The sequence below is a fragment of the Pyrus communis genome, chromosome 9 (genome assembly GCF_041283825.1).
Source record: "Pyrus communis isolate YQ-2024b chromosome 9, ASM4128382v1, whole genome shotgun sequence".
Classification (NCBI taxonomy): Eukaryota; Viridiplantae; Streptophyta; class Magnoliopsida; order Rosales; family Rosaceae; genus Pyrus; species Pyrus communis.
This window is the reverse complement of record NC_142573.1, coordinates 11,787,666-11,806,440: the sequence shown is the minus strand read 5'-3', so window position 1 is coordinate 11,806,440 and position 18,775 is coordinate 11,787,666. Positions and strand designations below refer to the sequence as shown.

The 18,775-nt window shown below is 39.4% G+C and overlaps 3 protein-coding genes across 3 annotated transcripts; all 3 read right to left on the bottom strand.

The window, feature by feature from the left end:
- Positions 1 to 2,847: 2,847 nt before the first annotated feature.
- On the bottom strand, positions 2,848 to 5,664 carry LOC137741144 (Subtilase family protein). Its single transcript, XM_068480947.2, has one exon. The coding sequence runs from the start codon at positions 5,378 to 5,380 to the stop codon at positions 3,062 to 3,064; it is 2,319 nt and encodes a 772-aa protein (XP_068337048.2). The 5' UTR covers positions 5,381 to 5,664; the 3' UTR covers positions 2,848 to 3,061.
- Positions 5,665 to 6,827: 1,163 nt separating this feature from the next.
- LOC137739762 (small ribosomal subunit protein eS28) lies at positions 6,828 to 7,946 on the bottom strand. Its single transcript, XM_068479466.2, has 2 exons — positions 7,812 to 7,946; positions 6,828 to 7,233 (listed from the first exon to the last, which is right to left on the bottom strand). Exon 2 carries the CDS (start codon positions 7,230 to 7,232, stop codon positions 7,035 to 7,037), a length of 198 nt encoding a protein of 65 aa, XP_068335567.1. The 5' UTR covers position 7,233; positions 7,812 to 7,946; the 3' UTR covers positions 6,828 to 7,034.
- A 3,139-nt stretch (positions 7,947 to 11,085) lies between these two features.
- On the bottom strand, positions 11,086 to 12,484 carry LOC137739542 (uncharacterized). The gene is made up of 2 exons (XM_068479148.2): positions 12,343 to 12,484; positions 11,086 to 11,787 (listed from the first exon to the last, which is right to left on the bottom strand). The coding sequence occupies exon 2, from the start codon at positions 11,774 to 11,776 to the stop codon at positions 11,282 to 11,284; it is 495 nt and encodes a 164-aa protein (XP_068335249.1). The 5' UTR covers positions 11,777 to 11,787; positions 12,343 to 12,484; the 3' UTR covers positions 11,086 to 11,281.
- Between the last annotated feature and the right edge of the window lie 6,291 nt (positions 12,485 to 18,775).

Here is an 18,775-nt window from a genome sequence, read left to right as displayed (position 1 = left end):
GTTGCTGTTAGTGTTTACTAACCTAATATATATATATATATATTGACATGTTGCAATTTATCTGTTTACGTGTTCTGTATTATCAACGGTCCCGGCTATACTTTATTCGCACGTTATTTAGACGTTGTATTGTTGCAAACTGGACACATGGAACACGTTCTTTCCCTTACCAATTCATTAATTGAGTTTCTAAAAAATTGTAATCTATTACTATCGATTCCCTTATAAAAATTGATTAGTTCAGTTGAAGTTGCATGTTAACTAATTGATAATACAATGAAATGCAACATAGTTTTTTTTTTTTTTTTTTAAATTTTTTTTTTTAATGATAAAAGACTAGATATTTCATTCCAAGGCTATGAGCTAGGCTAAATAGTACAAGGAAAAAGGAGGTCCTCCTCTAGAAGATCACATATAAATAAAAGAAGATTACCAAACTAAGTACAATTACCCTCCGAATGAAGAGCAAACCTAGCAATTCTATGGACTACAAAGTTGGCATCTTGGCGAACATGGGTAATAGAATCTTCAGCGATCATTTCCATAAAGGGTTTGGCATCTTCTATGATAGGTCCAATAGTCGACGAATCAGTAGAAGAATCATTCAATGCGGAAACAATCTGAAGTGAATCACTTTCAAAAACTATATTATGTAAACCTCCTTCAATAACCAATTCGAAACCAACTCTAATCTTCAACGCTTCGATTTGAACAAGGAAGAACACCTCCTGGAAAACAAATGAAGCAACCCCAATAAAACTTCCATTAGAGTCGCGGATTACCACACCCACACCACCAACAGTTAAGTTTGGAACCCGCGCCCCATCCAACATAGTTGTTGTGCCCACCAAGCAACAAAGGTGAGCATGTTGCTTCTCAAGCACAACAAATTAAGATTGTGCATGTGCATATCAAGTGGGGGTTTGCAAATGGACATATTGTTTTGTTACGGTTTGACGGTTAAGACCTCTAATTCGATAGAGAATATGTTTACTTAGGATTATGATATGTGTTATTGTGTCATTGGTGTTGAAAGTGAATCTCACATTGGGAAAGTGAGGGACCTTATATGTGCTTATAAGTAATTGAGCTACTCCCTCATATTGCCAATTGATTTTATGGTAGAACCTCAACTTTCTTCATGATATCAGAGTAAATTGTCCATGTATGAAGCCCAACGGTCACACGTATTTCACGTCACTCTATTTGTGTTGTGCACAGTTATGCTTGAAAATTCGTCTCACGTGAGAGGACGTATTAAGAGTAAATCCCATATTAGGGAAATGAGAGACCTTACATATGCTTATAAATAGAGGAAAACTAATGAAAATGACTTAAAAACTTTAAATTTTAACGATAATGACAAAATAAGGGGTAAAGTGAATAGTACCAGGATTGACTTTTTAGTGTAAAAATGTGGTTTTTCGTTAAATTGAACAGTACCGTGAGTTTTTCGTTAAAGTTCCCTATAAATAGTTGGGCTACTTCCATATTGCCAATTGGTTTTATTGTGGAACCTCAACTTTCTTCATGGTATCAGAGCAGGTTGTTTTATGTATGAAGCCCAACGGCCACCCTTGTTCCACGTCACCTTATTTGTGTTGTCCACATTTATGCTTGAAAATTCGTCACACGTGAGGGACGTGTTGAGAGTAAATTCCATATCAGGGAAATGAGTGACCTTGCATGCGCTTATAAATAATTGGGCTACTCCTTATATTGCTAATTTTTTTTTTTATGTTATAACCTCAACTTTCTTCAATTGGATGTGTCTTAATGTAGTTATATGAGTGTATACTGTTGTAATTTATAAATACTCTCAGTTGTAAATTGTAATTATAACACCATTAATTGAATGAAAGTGAAAAACGGTTATTCAATTTCTTCTCTCTCTTCGACTTCTGTGATTTCTTCGACTTTTCTCTCAAGATTACTTAGTACAGTTGACATTATTAAATGGATTGGATTTTGATCTGAATTCGATGTAGGAGATGAATTGAGATTCTGTGCTCGACAGTTAGATTATGATCAATTTCGATACTTTGACTATAGTGGGCTTAGAATAGATAATAAATGGATATCTCAGCCATAGAATACAAGTTGGATGAATAAAGTGGAAGAGTGTATTGGTTGTGATGTGCAATCATCGTATGCCACTAAAGCTCAAGAAGAATTACAAGACGACAATATAGCTAGCAATGTTCATGGCACAAAATGTTGGGTGATCAAAAAGCAACACATGCAAAAAATGAATGTAGCAGAGATGAGAATGCTTCATTGGACGTGGGGGCATAGGAGAAATTACAGGATTAAGAACGAGGATATCCGAAGTAAAGTGGAAGTGACCGCAATTGAAGATAAGATTAGAGAAACTCGGTTAAGATTATTTGGACACGTGAACCGAAGACCTACAGATGCTTCGATTAGAAGATGTGATTATGAGGTGAAGGATTATGGCAAAAATGGTAGAGGTAGACTAGGAAGACTTTGAAAGATACTATGAGAAAATATATGGAGTACTTGAAGTTAACGAAAGGCTTGTGCAAAACCGTGTATAATAGCATTCTAGAATAGTACAGTTAACCCTACTTAATGAGATAAGACATGATGGTTGTTGACTATAATGGGGTTCGAATTTGTATCAAATCCGAGATATATAGGCCTATTGAGACAATTCAACTTCCACTAAGAAAACTTTATTTTGGTTGCCAATCCATGAGCTTTATTGATTAAGCAAAAGATCGATTACGAACGAATCCAATAGTCAGACTGTACGTGTATTAAGGTTTGGGTCAAACCAAATCCAATCAAAATTTCGAGCAGTATACAGACCCTCTGAGACGGTTCTTTTGGTTGCCAATGCATGAGCTTTATTGATTAAGCAAAATTTACACAACGTAGGATTCGAGAAGGCCCTCCAGCCAAGGCATACAACGCGCCATACACACATCCCCAGCCCTTCATGTATATATACAAGTGGGCTAACTGATAACTTACAAATTGCACAAAACAAAGCAAAGTGATCACCCAAATGCTAGCTGAACAACCTTAACGCTAAATCTCACATGGAAGCTGTATACCGAGTGCTGCTCCACCTCACAGCAACCGGACTCCTCACCAGATGGCTACCATCTGTCCACTCAATAGACCCGTATCGCTCTCCGCCATCATACCCAACTCCTCTCCTGAATGTAACCTCATAGCTCAGACTCTGGTTTTCTTCACTGAACTCCAGCTTGCTCGGCGAAACGCTGATCTCAACACCAGCCGGAGCAGTAACATTCACCTTATAAACTGCGTCCACATTGCTCCCCACATTCATAGCGACTCTCTTGTACTTAACCAGGCTTTGATCCGAGCTCAAGATGACGGAAAGTGAAGGGTAATTCAGATCACCAGGACTAGCCAAACTGTTCTTTGTGCATATATCAGAACCAGTAGGCTTTCCTAAGAAAACCGCGATTTGCCTTGGACTGTACCCGATTGAGCACAAAAATGCAACATAGTCATTCACATTGAGATCGTAAATCAACCCGGGATTGAGAGCTCTGTTGGGATCAACATGTCCTGCTCCATGAACAAAAGGAGTCGACTCTTTCCCTGTTGCAAGGTCCCTGATTTTCTTACCTGAATCGTCTAAAGTGTAAGCTGTTGTGATCAACGCAGATTTTATAGCAGCAATCGACCAATTCGGATAGGCCTTTCGAAGCAATGCAGCAATGCCGCTCACATGCGGGCACGACATAGATGTCCCCGAAATTATATTGAACTCGGTTCTTCTAGGATCAATTTCCAAATCCGTGGGGGCAGACGCCCCAGTCCAACCCGCCAAAATGTTCACTCCAGGAGCAATCACATCGGGCTTGAGAATCTCTGGTGTTAGAGAATTCGGTCCTCTGCTCGAAAAAGCTGCCACCTTTGGGGCCGGCGGCGAAGTCCCAATTACAGTTCCTCGGAAAACAATTGTGGCCGTCGGGTATTGGCTCAATCTGATGTATTCCCTTATCTGATCGGCGGCGATTTCACCCACCTCTGTTGCTGGGATAAGGTGAGCATCAGCGAGAAGCTCTTCTCCGCTGTCGGCTGTGTTGGCCAAGATAAACCCAAGCCCGCCGGCTAGCTTCACCGCGCTTCCCTTTCCGACTCTCGCATTGCCGCCGCGATCACAGACGACAATTTTTCCCTGGACTTTCGATGGCTTGAGAGCCCCTGCGTAACAGTACCTGCTTCCGGCGTCTCCGCCGTATATTAATGGAAGCTGGTGATCGACTAGAGGCTCGCCGGAGTACAATGAAACACCTCCGAAAACCCGGTTATCGCCGAGGATAACATCGGCTGGGAACTCTCTGTCAACGGTGGAAGCGCCGACTGTGAGAATCCATGGAGCTATGTTGGTGGCCGTAAATGGGTTGGGCCCAGAATTACCGGCTGAGGCGGAGACGAGAACACCATGCTGGGCGGCCCCGAAGGATCCGATGGCTATAGAGTCTCGATCGTACGGTGGAGAACGACCACTGGCTCCGACGGAGAGTGAAATTATGTCAACGCCGTCGGCAATTGCTTGATCCATAGCGGCCAAAATGTCGGAATCGAAACACCCAAATGACCAGCAGATTTTATAGACGGCGATTCTCGCTTTGGTGGCCATGCCTCTGGCTTCGCCACGAGCGTACGAGAACAAGCTGGCGTTAGCGACCGGGGAGCCGGCGGCGGTGGAGGCCGTGTGTGTCCCATGGCCTTCGGTGTCTCTCGGCGATTTCGATTCATTCGATTCGTCCATTAATCGTCCGATGTAGGCTTCGTAGCCGTCGAAGTAGGCTCTGGCGCCGATGATCTTGCGGTTGCAGGAGGAGGATGGGAAGTCCGGGGCACTGACGCACGTGCCCTTCCATCGGGACGGAACCGGGCCGAGACCCGAATCCGAGAAGCTCGGGCGCTCCGGCCAGATCCCGGTGTCGAGGACGCCGACTATGACGTCGTCGGCGTAGTCGGAGTTGGGCCATAAGCCGAAGGATTCAGCGAGGCCGAGGAAGCTGGGGGTGTGGGTGGTGTGGAGCTGACGTGGCTGGTCGGGCGTGACGGAGAGGACGGCGGGGTGGGAAAGGAGCTGGGTGGCCTGAGAGGATGTGAGGGCGGCGGAGAAGCCGTGGACAGCGCGGTCGTATGTGTAGATGAGTTTGGTGGGGTGGGGGGACGGGAGGGATTGGATGATGGAGGTGTACCAGCTCCGGTGAGAGGAGAAGAGGGTGGGCTTGTCTGATTTGGACACGTGGACGATGAAGGTTTTTGGACGGTCGGATAGGTCGGGCGGGATCGAGAGCGCAGCAGGAACAAGAAAACAGAGGAGGAAAAGGAAGGGAAGGAGGTTGGAACCGGCCATTGCTATCGAGTGTTTGATTCCTCAGAAAGAGGAGGAAAATCAACAAATGGGTTTGTCCGCAGAACTGCGAAACTGGGTGTGGGGTTTTCTAATTGCCACGTGGCTCCATAATTTTTGTTACGAATGGATTGGTGCGCGAATTTTAGGCAGGTTCATCCGATTGCCGTAGCTAATTATTTACGGTTGGATTTTGGATTCCGAATTTTGGAGGATGCGAATGAATAATGTAGCCGCGATGATTGGCCTGCCACATGACATAGGGTGGGACCGGGATTTTAAATTCGGTATTGCAGGCAAAACGACGTCTAACGGGGGAATCAAGTGGAGTGTGGTCCATGACTCTAGTGTATACCCACCACCACCTACGTAATCACCAAAACATGTACCTACTTTTAAATTTGAGATTGGGGGGTGGGGGGCTGTAAATCGACTTGAACAATTTTAGTTTGACTAGGTTTGTTGTAAAGTTTGGCTGATAAATGTTTTACGTTATTACTAAACCAACAATCTTTCTCCTTGCAACAGAGTCCAAAAAATCATATCGTTCGAGTTTGTTTCAAAAATGATTGAGTCAAGCAAACTACAAGCTCGAGTTTGCATTCGTGTTTACAAAGAGCTGAGCTCGAACGTGAAAACAGTTATTTGTGTCTTAAGTACACGGCCGACCCTGAGGGTGTGTATCTAGTGCCACTGCACTGGACTACTGATTTTTTTCTCTCCTCTAATTGCTTGTGCAAAATAACAAGAATGCGCCTATGGTGCAAACGTCCCGTTTATATTGTAAGATTGTAACAAAAACGACCTTAAACACGCTTTCAGAAGGTCAGAGACAAACTCTAAATCAGCAAGGAAAAAAAATTCAAGTACCAAAAGGTAAGAACACCAAAAATTTAGGGAACAAACATGATATTAACAATACTCGTAAGAATTAGATGACAACGTGAATTTTATCAAAATTTGGTCTCTTCTTAGTTGCTGATTCGCTTCCCACCATACTCGAGTGGGCAAAGGCTGTTCTAGTCTCTTCTTAGTTGCTTGATGACCTCACAACATAACACAACACATCAAAGCTACCCAACAGTGGTGCGGAGACTAGAACATCTTTGACCACTCGACTTGGGATCCATCACACAACCAGTAACCTTAACACCATATGCTTAGTTGCAGTCGACGCTATAACACTCGACAGCTCTTCTATGTCAGTTGAATCGTTTCTTACCAGATATTTGCACTCGACGAGTGTTAGAACCAGAACCATATGATGTATTTTCTCTTACAAGCCGATGGGATAAAGAACCTATTCCCTTTCACCCTTCTAAACAAATAACAAGATAAATTACATACCAAATTTCAACTCCGACGAAGCAACAAAACATGGTAACTTTTAAGAACCAGAATTGTTGCTCAATAACAATAAGATGAGGTCAGGGAAGAAGGAAAGCAAAAATTTGACACAGCAAGCAGGAACATTGTTACTTGTTCAAACAAACAAAAAATATTCTCAGACAATTTAGTTTAGAACGATTCCGTAACAAAATCTCATGACAAAAATTAGGTCTATGATGCTAGTAATACCCAGAATTGGCAAAACAACAGTCATTCCCCAACAAACACAGACATAGGAGCTTCGATAAGCAAGACAATCTCTGATTGATCACCGCAACCTTCTTGCCTCCCTCTCGGACTCAAGCAAGGTAAGGATATCCCCCTCCCTCACTGGTCCCTTGACATTCCTCATGATAAAACGGTTCTGGTCATCCAGAAACTTGACTCTCACCTGAGTCACCTGCCCACGAGATCCAGTCCGTCCCATAACCTTGATCACAATAGCATGCTTAATCGTGGATTCCATTCTTCGCGGAAAACAGAATAAGAAAGAAAAATTTAGAATGCACAAATATTTGATTTAGTTTCAAACCCTACAATCTAGTACATCAGAGTTAGCGAAATCCCGTCGTACTTAGGGAGGATACAACGGTATCCAAAGCATAACGAATTTACGAAATAAGTAAAACACAAATTCAAATTCAAGAACCACCACAAAACAGAGCAAAAAACTCAATAGGGCTTCAAAATCTCATGGTATTTGGTAATTGCTGCCACTAAGAAGTGAGCACCAAGCTTCAAGGCAACTTCTTGAAGATTAAATTTTCTTTGAAACAGAATATACAGTAATATAAACCCTAGAAAATGAGATTACAGAAAATTTAATCATTATTCAACAGCTCCTCACATTTTACGATATTAATAAATTAGATTGGGTTCTGGGTACCAAATCTAACCCATATGTTTCTACGAATCAAGCTATAAAAACTAAATAAATAAAATTGTCAGGAACAATGAAAATTTCTCATTCATTCAGAAACCCAACAGAAACTTATTAAAATAATATAACATAGGATTTACATTATGCGAAAGAGAAAACCCTAACCTGGAGGCTGGATTTCCAGATGAGAGCAATCGAGGTCGGAGAAGACGGGAAAGTGGCGGCGCGGAAGGGGAGGCTGAATCGCGAGACGAATGAACGACGCAGTGCAAAGTAGGAGAAAGGAGAGGAAATAGTCTTTTGCATCAACTAGGGTTTGGGTTTTTACGTTAGGTTTACAATTTTACCCTTCATTCTATTTTTCATTTCTTATCAACCAATAATTTTTACGTAATTTAGGGCCCGTTTGGTAAAAAAAGGATTCAAAATTTTGATTTTTTTTCCTTTCTAAAACACATGTTTTGATTTAAAAATTTTAAATCCAAAACCTGTTTTGGTATGAAACGTCTCAAAACAAATCCAAAACAGAAAAAAGTTAAGGCCCAGGCTCAAAACCAATTTCCAGACCATTGCAGCCCTTTTCTCCCCAGCAGCGACTCCTTTGAATATTCAGTGACTTCTTACCCTCAACTCATGCTGACAAGACACAGGCTGGTTGGGTCGATGGTCTCAAATTTGAGATCCAACAACCTCCAAAACTAGTGGTCATTCGTTGTTGTTGATTTATCTCGGCCGGAGTGGAAGAAGTATTTTCTTTCCTTCTAATTTCTCTTCTTTTACCTCACCTCCTATTTAAACTGTCACAGTTAAGCCACATCAACATCTTATATTAATTTTTTATAGAGATAATAAGACAAAAGAGTAGTGTGTGAGAGGAGGGAAATGAAATGGATGAGAATACAAGAGGGAAGAGGGCATCGTAGGCACCCCACATCATGCTCAACTGCCTCCACACCACTCAGATGCCAATCAATCACGTCCCAAACCAAACCGCATGATCTCTTCTACACGGAAGTCTGGGCAAAATAATTGGCATGAGCGATGTGATTGGCCATACCGTCTAAAGGATAAGCAACGCAGACCCACACAAGAGACAAACTGCTCTGAATAAAGATACCTAACAACTAGAATTATATTTTGTAATATGATATATAATCTAAGAATGGTTTATGGACCACACGAATGGTTGTATTTTTTTTTTATTAAAATAGCTTAAGCAAAAGTAGCATACAAATAGTGTGAGGCATAACCCAAAAAACTCAGTACATTTCGACAAAAAATAGCATACGAATAGTCTCTTAATTGGGCTCCACTCAACTTCTGTTTAAGCCGACATAGTGTCGAGCATATGGGCTGCCCCAATTAGTCCCGCTAGAGGGCCTTTTATATTCCATACATTTTTCAGTCATTTTTCAGTTACTGATAAAAAATCTAAACTAATTGTACGTTTTATCCAAAAATCAAGTAAATATTTTAAGGCTCAGCGCATAGTCTTGCAATGTTTCCGGAGCAAAACATTCTTTCACTTTCTGCTCGTCATATTATTGTTGGGGTAATGACATATGGCTAGTTTGAAAGTTTTTTTAATATAACTGAAAGCGTTTTTAGAGAAATTTTTTTTTTTTTTGTACTAAAAACACTTTAAATGCATTTCCAGAATTCATATGCGTTTTTATTAAAGATTGGATCTAAAACCTTTTCACTAAAACCGTTTTCAGTAATTTTAATAGCACTTCCAAACGAGTGGCCATATGGTTCGCCAGAAAACTAATTAATCCCTATTGATACAAAGACAAGAAAGAATGAATCATGTGACCATTAATTATAATACCATATAAAATAAGAGATGATGATTGAGTTAAATGTATTATCTTATTATTGGATTAGGTAAATGAGATATTAAATAATTGAGGAATATGTATTTTCTCAGAAGTTAGCCACCATTTCATAGGAAAAAAGACACTTAATTTCTTCATATTATATTTTCTGTCAGTCTAGTTGGCGAGTTTATCTAATTTTGACCCCCTAAATTCAAAGTTAATGAGTAATTTGGATATGCTAACGCGATATACGAAGATACCAGGTGATGATGTTATTGTGTTGGCATTACTTGGCTTTTGGTATGATCAATCTAAATCATACTAAAAATCTTTAAATATATTATGGGCGGTTACAATAAAAGTATTGGTGTATCAAGACTGATAATTTATTTATCTGGAAGTTTGAATTTATTTCCTTCTAAGTTTCTAGCAAAAAGGGTCCGTACGAATTTTATTTCGAAGTGGCATATTTTTCATGAAAATACTTAAGACCAAAGAGATCATTGTGAATGATTGTCGGTCGTAAATGAATGTAAGACCTATTTCAATCAACAGTTGACATTCAATCATGCGGTAAGCGACTATCCTTAACAAAACTAATAAATTTTGGAATGGCTAAAGCTTAGGAAACAAATATTCTTCATACCAAGTTGCCATGTTGCATTACACGTTTGAAGGCTTGAAGCTCAAGCACTCGATAAGTAGATATCTGCTGGTAATCAATGATTGAGTTAAAGATATTGAAGAATATATCTAACGGCCAAAAAACTTGGTGTGGGTCCAAATCTGATGGGAAAACTAGTATAATTGTATTGTGGCCATTCATGCAGTGCACCAGATCCGGTTCCCATATCCTTCCCTTGTTCTATCCACTGTCCACCAGAGAGTCACTGAAATAGTGCCTGTCTGGCTCTGATTCTGGTGTTATTTTCTTAGTTGTCACTGCATTTCTGTGTTGGGTTTGTGTTGTGCCAGCCACTATGATTTATAAAACGGACAACGATTCTCTCCCTTTTTTTTTTCTTTTCCTTCTTTTTTGTTTGAACGTTCAAGATTTCATCTTTGCAAAATAAACGGAAAAAAAAAAAAAAATGGAAGAGGAGAGGAGGGAAAAATGAAGGGGAGAGAATCCTGTCCTTATAAAACCTCTTCGTTTACCTGTCATAGTCATCTTTTGTTTCAATTCTTTCTAATTTAGGTTGAATTGATAGACCTCTCATTGTCATTTAATCATATATTTAAAAACATTTCACTTCCATCTTTCATAACATTAAATATTATCGGCGTTAGATAGTCTAAATTCACGGGTCTACAATAAAAATAGTAATCTAAATCAATGTATGTTATCTAATGCTGGTAGCATTTAACACCATTAGAAGAAGAAAAAAGTTGTAGATGGGTGGGCATTTTCCATGTTACATGCAGGCCATGTGTAGGTTTCCACATTTCTCTTGATTCCTTTGCAGAATGATCCTTCCATTCTCATAAACTTATATATATATATATATATATATATATATATATATATATATATATATATATATCATGTCAACAATTTCACCTTCAAGTTTCATAAATATCAAAATTCTAGCAACATAACCATAAGAAAATTAAGAAAATTAAAGGAAAAAAAGGTTCTGTATTTCAGTACTAATTAATTAAATTACGATTAAAATTAAACATCTACCCTTAACAATTAAATTCCTTGCTTTTCCTTTCTGGGTTTTTATTTTCAGCAAATAAAATTGCAAATTCGCCAAACTTTTCCCAACTTTTGATCCTTATTCCCAATTTATTCTCCAGTAATCAATATCCTCAACCAGTCAGAGTCGGAAAGCAACTCTCAGACCTTGTGAGCCCTTTGCCTGCATTTATCTTTGTAGGACTACTTGGAGATGATCTCAAACCCCCCCTCGGAGAATCCAAACTGCGCCGGAGAATCTGTCTCATGGCAGATATCAAGTGAATGGTAGGGTTTGGAGGAGGCCCTGAGGCCTTAAACTTTTTGCAGAAGTTCATGTGTGTGGCCATGGCTTCTTCCGTGCTGATCAGCCTCTTCTGCGACCTAACAATCTCATCTTTTATAGCTTCTGCACACAACCCACAAATCCAATGGCCCTGATATCTCTCCCTCACGTGCTCAATGTACGCAGGTGTGCACTCTTCTGTTAATCCACAGCAGTCGCATTGTACGAACTCGATTTCGATGGAGGGAACGAGTTTTGTTGTGGTTTGTTGTGGCTGAGTTTCCGCGGCCGCGGCCGGTAGAACAATCGTGTCGGTGGTGACGACAGTTGCGGACATTGCCATTATTGTTAAACCTGCAAACAATGCGAGCAATGCAAATATGATTTCTAGAATCATGAGCAATGTGTAACATCTGATGGGAATCATGGGAAGTTATGTGTGTTTATTTTTTTATAAGAAAAACAGAATTCGGCTTTGGATAACAAAAAACGTTGAGCTTCTTGGCAAAAAATAAACAAGGTTTGAGCTGGAAATCCCAACTATGTTCTTGAAATAGCTTTGTTAGTTTCTTTCTTCCTCAAAAGATAGAAAAATAAAATCATGGGTTTTGCAGATTAATTCCAATCCTATATGAATCAAAAGAAAAGAAGAAATCTTGCACCATTTTTTCTTCTAAAAATAAAATAAAAACATACTTGCAATGCCATGTAAATTGGTTAAAAACGTTTTCCTTTGAACTCAACGTATCACCAGTTCAGTTCCCCTTCCAATATCGCTTGCATCAAAACAAAAATGAAAAACATGTTTTTGAAAATGAGCTTCTCATTGAAAAGTGAAAACAGAGAAATATCTAGTTGCAATTCAAATGAAACAAGCTCAAGTTAAAAAAACAAAAAGTGAATAATTACCGGCAGAAACTGCAGAAACAGATCAAAACCTAAACCCGATATATCCTTTTTTGGTTATTTTCTTCTTCTGAATTTCTGCTAATTTTGGTTTGTTTTCTGTGCGTATCCTCTATCGCTCTTTCTCCCAAGCTCCTTCTTCAACCTTCTCTTCCGCAGCCATTTTCTAAAGAAATAATCTTCAAACCTCAAAACTCTTTATCCAAACGGAGCCTTAATTTTCAGCTTTCTCAAACTTTGCTAGTTGAAGTATCTCTTCGTCTTCCTGATGCAAGACCCAAACTTTGATCTTTTTTCTCTCTTTGATCTCTTTTCTGTGTTTTTGGAAAGAACCCAACTCTTAGTATTATGAGCAAACAAAGAGATTGCTTTTTGTTTCTCCTCCACAAAATCTTCTACTCAACAATATATGAATAGCAGAGAAGTAGAGATACAGAGAGGAAAACACAACACACTTCCTAGAGAGAGAGCGGTGCAAGAGACAGAAGACCCAATGATTGAAGGCTTAAGGTGCTGGACTACTACTACAAGCATATTCGACCTCAGCAGCACTTGCTGTCAGGGAATTCTGACCGTTGATTTATTTGATTGCCAGCTAAGCATTATCATGTTTTCAGACTATTCTTACCCAATATGTGCTGTTTGGGGGGAGGTTTTTCCATTTTCTTTGTTATTTAAACCAATGAATTGCATCCACGTGTAAACCAAAAGCGCGTAAGCTACGGGTTTAATTGTTTGCTTTGCTTCTACAAGTCTTTTTTTTCAAAACTAGACTCCCAGAGGAAAAAGAAAGCAAACAAACAAAACAAAGAGACTTCCAAAAGTCCTTTTTCTCAATCACATTACCGCTAAGCTTTCAACCGATACGTACTACGCAAGCCCTAACTAGGTGTTCCCCAGCCTGCTTATAAATGGTAATCTCTATATTTCCACTACTTTTTGTCATTTCGCGACATGCACATGTATGCTCACATATCTATATTCCCAAAAATTTAAAAGCTTACAGCTTCTTTGAAATCAGGAAAATAATGTCATCACATGTGAGTTTTTACAATTTATATGTGGGTATTTCTGTCATTTCAGTTTTGTGCATGACTTGTCAATGACCAGTTTGTCCTATTTCAATCCAAAGATTAAGAAAATTGGTACAGTTTCCAATCTATTTTTCATGTGGGCCCCATATTGTCATGATTCCTCCATATCTTAGTAAACACAATAATGATCCGTAATCACAATCGGACTCCTTATTTTCATTCTGATTGCGAGTGTGTAAACACTCTTAATGTATTTACAAGTAATTAAACTGCTTTGCTTGAAGCTATAAACTCCTTCAAATAATTTGTTTAAATAAATTATGTACATAGTAACAATTAGTATTATCATATTGGAATGTCTACTTAATCCTATATCAAATTAATTTGCAAGATAGTAAAAGTAAAATATATTGTATATATTAGTTAAATTGAAGAACCTTAATCAAACTAGTCTTCCTGTCCTAAGGTCCTCATTTTGAGGACTTGTGAGGACTAAATGCATAGTAGTCACAAGATTATATTAGTTTAGATCCAAAAACTTAAAATATTTTACAACTTAATAAAGCAAAACAAGAAAATGAGTTTTCTTATGGTTCGTACGTGGATTTTAAGTTGACTAATATAATCTTGTGGTTAATAAGCATTTAGTCCTTATGGATCCTCAAAAAATCAAGACCTTAGGAGAGCAGGACTCTATTTAAACTAGAGTATGATATTTAATTGGTTTGTAAATAGAGAGAGATGTGTTTGTAGGGTTGTGTAGAGGAATGTGTTATCCTTCCTACACAGTGCCTTTATTTATAGTAATAAGAGAGAGAAGAAATCATTCTCTTCCAAGGAATACAAGTCCATATGGGAAAAAATAACTAGAATCAAATCTAATCTAGGATTTGCACAATCACACTTAAACTAGAAGTTTATAACATTCCCCTTTGAGTGTGTAAATACTCAAATAGATTCGGCATCATGTAGAGGTTGAGGAAGTCGACTCGTTGGCATTGACGCTATTCTCAATAAGGTAGGAACTTGTATAAGAAAGTAAGTTTCACAAAAAATCCTATGGCTATGGTAAAAACTCGAGTAGGGACAAAACCCATAGTTTAAGGAAAAATGTGTGGGAAATGCAAAGTCAAATGAAACTTCTACAGGACGTCATCAGGGATATGATCAACCTAGGTGGGTGCCTCGTTAAAACCTAGTTAGGTAGCAAAAACTCAGTGGGAAAATGCTCATAATCGTAGGGAAAAAGAGTACATTAAGATTAAGCAAGTATACTTCAGGATACTCCCCCTGAGTTTGACACAACTCCAAAGAAAACTAGCAATGTTACAACTCAGAAAGTTTACGCATACCAATTCCTTGAACAAGCTTTTGAAATGTCGCATTCGGTAGTGATTTGGTGAAGAGGTCGGCCAAATTGTTTTGTGAATGAATTTGTATGACTTCAATCTTCTGATGTTTTTGTTGTTAATGTGAGAATAAAAACTTTGGCGCAATGTGCTTGGTGTTGTCTTCTTTGATGTAGCCTTTCTTAAGCTATTCTATGCATGATGCGTTGTCTTCATAGATTGTCATCGGGACATCAAAGACGGGGTAAAGATCGCATAAGCTTCGAATATGGCCCACAACTGCTCTTAACCAAAAGCATTCCCGAGTTGCTTCGTGTAAGACAAGAATTTTAGCATGATTAGACGAAGTGGCAAGTAAGGTCTGTTTAGTTGACCTCCAAGAGATTGCGGTATCTCCAACTGTAAAGACATAACCTGTTTGAGAGCGCGCCTTATATGGATCAGATAAGTATTATACGTCGTCATAACCAACGAGGCAAGAATCGACTCGAGATAAGGGGATGCAGCATCACTCGAGGATCCGTAGGGATAGAACAAGCCCAAATCCATAATACCCTTAAGGTAGTGGAAAATGTCTTTAACACTGGTCCAGTGTCTGTATGTTGGTGTATTACTGTATCTTGCCAAAAGATTAACAGCGAAGGAGATGTCGGGTCTAGTGTATTGAGCTAAGTACAATAAAGCGCCTATTGCACTTAGATAAGAAATTTTAGGTTCCAAAATCTCTTCATCATCCTCCTTCGGACAAAAGGGATCTCATTTTGCATCTAACGATCGAACGACCATGTAAGTACTCGAAGGCTTCGCTTTATCCTCATTAAAGTGGCGCAACACATTCTGGGTGTAATTTGTTTGATGTATTAAGATTCCATCTGAATGGTGCTCTATCTCTAACCGAGATAGTATCTAGTATTTCCTAAATCTTTCATCTTAAATTCCGACTTTAGGTGCACGGCAGTTCTCGTGAGCTCTTTAGGAATTCCAATAAGATTCATGTCATCGACATAAACTACAACTATCGCAAAATCGGAATGTGACTTCTTAATGAACACACAAGGGCATAGTTCATTGTTCACATATCCCTGACTAGTCAAATACTCACTCAGACGATTATACCACATTCTTCCGGATTACTTCAAACCATAGAGTGAACGCCTCAGCTGAATTGAAAGCGTGTTCCGAGGTTTGGAAATATTTGATCCAGTCAATGTAGGTTCTTCGGGAACCTTCATATAAATTTATGTATCAAGATCCTCATAGAGATACGCAGTTACTACATCCATCACCTGCATACTCAGTTTTTCAGAAACTACCAAACTGATAAGGTAGCGAAAAGTAATCACATCCATAACAGGTGAATAAGTTTCGTCACAGTCAATTATGGGGCATTGTGAGAAGCCTTGTGCAACAAGAAAAGCTTTGTAACGCACAATTTCATTCTTCTCATTACGTTTTTGAACGAAAACCCACTTGTAGCCAATAGGCTTCACTTGTGGAAGAGTAGAAGCTGCAAGTCCAAACACCTTATGTTTCATAAACGAATCGAGTTCGAATTAGATTGCTTGTTTCCAGTTTGACCAATCGGTTCTACTCGACATTCACCAACAGAACAAGGTTCAATGTCATCGCTCAACATAATCTTAGTAACTACTGCATATGTTAATGCATCATCGACGATCATCTTATTTCTTCACCATAATCTGAGCTAGCATAATAGACCGAAATCTCACGATTCTCACAAGGTGGATTCGTCTATTTAACGATGCTTCCGTAATCTAGAATTTCATCATGAGTTGGATAGAATGAGTAAGCGACAGTTGGATTCACGGTAGGCTCTTCAGGTGCCTGTGTCGTGGGTTTCCTCTTTCGAGGGTGTGAATCATTTGAACCAAGAGGTCTGCCACGCTTTTGTGTAGAGGCAGATGATTGGTTAGCCACTAATGTACATGAATCGGCCAAAGTGGCATCCCGAGCCGCCAGGAGGGAAGTCCGTCGTACATTTGGTACATCCATCTTTGCAGGCACATTCGCAGCTGGAATATGTGATCTTGTCACTCGCACTAGATCGGTGAAAGCATCTGGCATGCTCTGAAGATCTAATATGCGCTGCACTTCAGTCTCAGACTGAGCAATGTGGGGATCTAAATGAGACAAAGTGGGAGTTGTCCACGATAATTCAAGTTATTTTTCAGGAACGTTGACGTTCTTATCTCCCCCTAACGACGGGAATACTGTCTCATAGAAGTGACAATCCGCGAAACGAGTGGTAAATAGATTGCCTGTTAAAGGTTCTAAGTAACGAATAGTCACTGAGGTCCTATTTTTGTACGTAAGGACGGCGAAATTGGCATATAGGTCGCACAACAAAAAACGTGCAGATACGATATGTCGGGTTCATATCCGGTAACCAACTGAAGGGTGTTATATGGTTGGGTCGCAACATGCCTTAGGCGAACCAACATGGCTGCATGCAATATTGCATGGCCCCAAGCAGTGATCGGGAGCTTGGTACATATGACCAACGATCGAGCAATCATTTGTAAGCATTTAATGAATGCCTCTGCCAGGCCGTTCTGGGTGTGAACACGAGGTACATGATGTTCAACTTCAACCCCAACTGACATGCAATAGTCATCAAAAGTTTTATATGTGAATTCTCCAGCATTATCCAATCGAATAGATTTGATTAGATAATCAGGGTGGTGAGCCTTGATAACCTGAGCCAACAGTTTGGAGAACGCAACGTTCCTTATGGACAACAAGCACACGTGTGACCAACGTGTGAAAGCGTCAACCAAAACCATAAAATATCTATATGGTCCGCAGGGAGGGTTAATCGGTCCACAAATGTCCCCCTAAATCCTTTGTAGAAAAATAGGAGGATTCGAACGAATATTGTCATACGAAGGCTTAATAATAAATTTTCCCATGGAGCAAGTTTAACATGCGATTTCTTGAATCGAACCTAAATTTCGAGTTAGTAGATGCCCGTGTAAAGATTTGAGGATACAACGCAACGCTGTCCATCTAAGGTGTCCCAAATAATCATGCCAAAGTGTAAGTTCATGCGTGGTCCCAGAGGTAGAGCCGGTCACATAGTGGCTTTCTACGAGGTGTATGGTTGTAGCATACAGACCACTCAGGATACGTTTTATCTTCGCTATAATACGCTTCTGGCCATATTCGTAAGAAGTTATGCACATAAATTCAACTCCATTTTCTACATAGGTTTCAGTGTGGTAATTATTATCTCTAATGTCCTTGAAACTCAACAACGTTCTTTCGGAACACGGAGAATAAAGTGTCTCATCAATGGTCAAAATTGTACCATTGGACAACATTATATGTGTCTTACCGTATCCTTCGATCAGGTTGGATGGGCCTGAGAGGGTTGTCAGATGTGCATTCTTAGGTATGAAGTTAGTGAAATAGATGTGTTCACGCAAAATGGTGTGCATGGTTGGACTCTCTGCCAGACAGCTAACTTCCCCACTAGTTATACCTAGAATGAAAATTAATTTGAATCAGTCACATGCATAAAAGTTCTAAAAACAAATATCCATTCAAAATAACTTTAAGTATTTAAGGATGATAATTAATTAAAAACTTAATATCCAAAAACAAATCACCAACAAATAATCCAAACATAAAGGAAAATTGTTCAAAATAAAACCAAAAAACAAGAGGGGGTTCGACCACTGGTGGATTTCGGCCCCAATGTCTAAATTTCAGCTAAAAAAATAGTTTATGTCTAAGATTCTAATCTTCCATAGGGGTGATAGCCTCTCGAAAGTCGGAAACCTCCATCTTGGTACTCTCTAATTCATCCACTTACACAAAGTTTGATTCAAACTTCTTACGACCAGAAAGATATTCAGCTACATCTTTTGGGGAGCTAAGCAAACACGGGACCAATGGTCCTTTGAACCACAGCGATAACACATATTTGCATCCATGGTTTCAGGTGCTTTGCCCTTATTCTTGAAGTCTGGGGCCTTTATAGCAAGGTTATGGCACTTCTGGGCTTTGTTTCCTCCTTTAGATGGGCCTTGG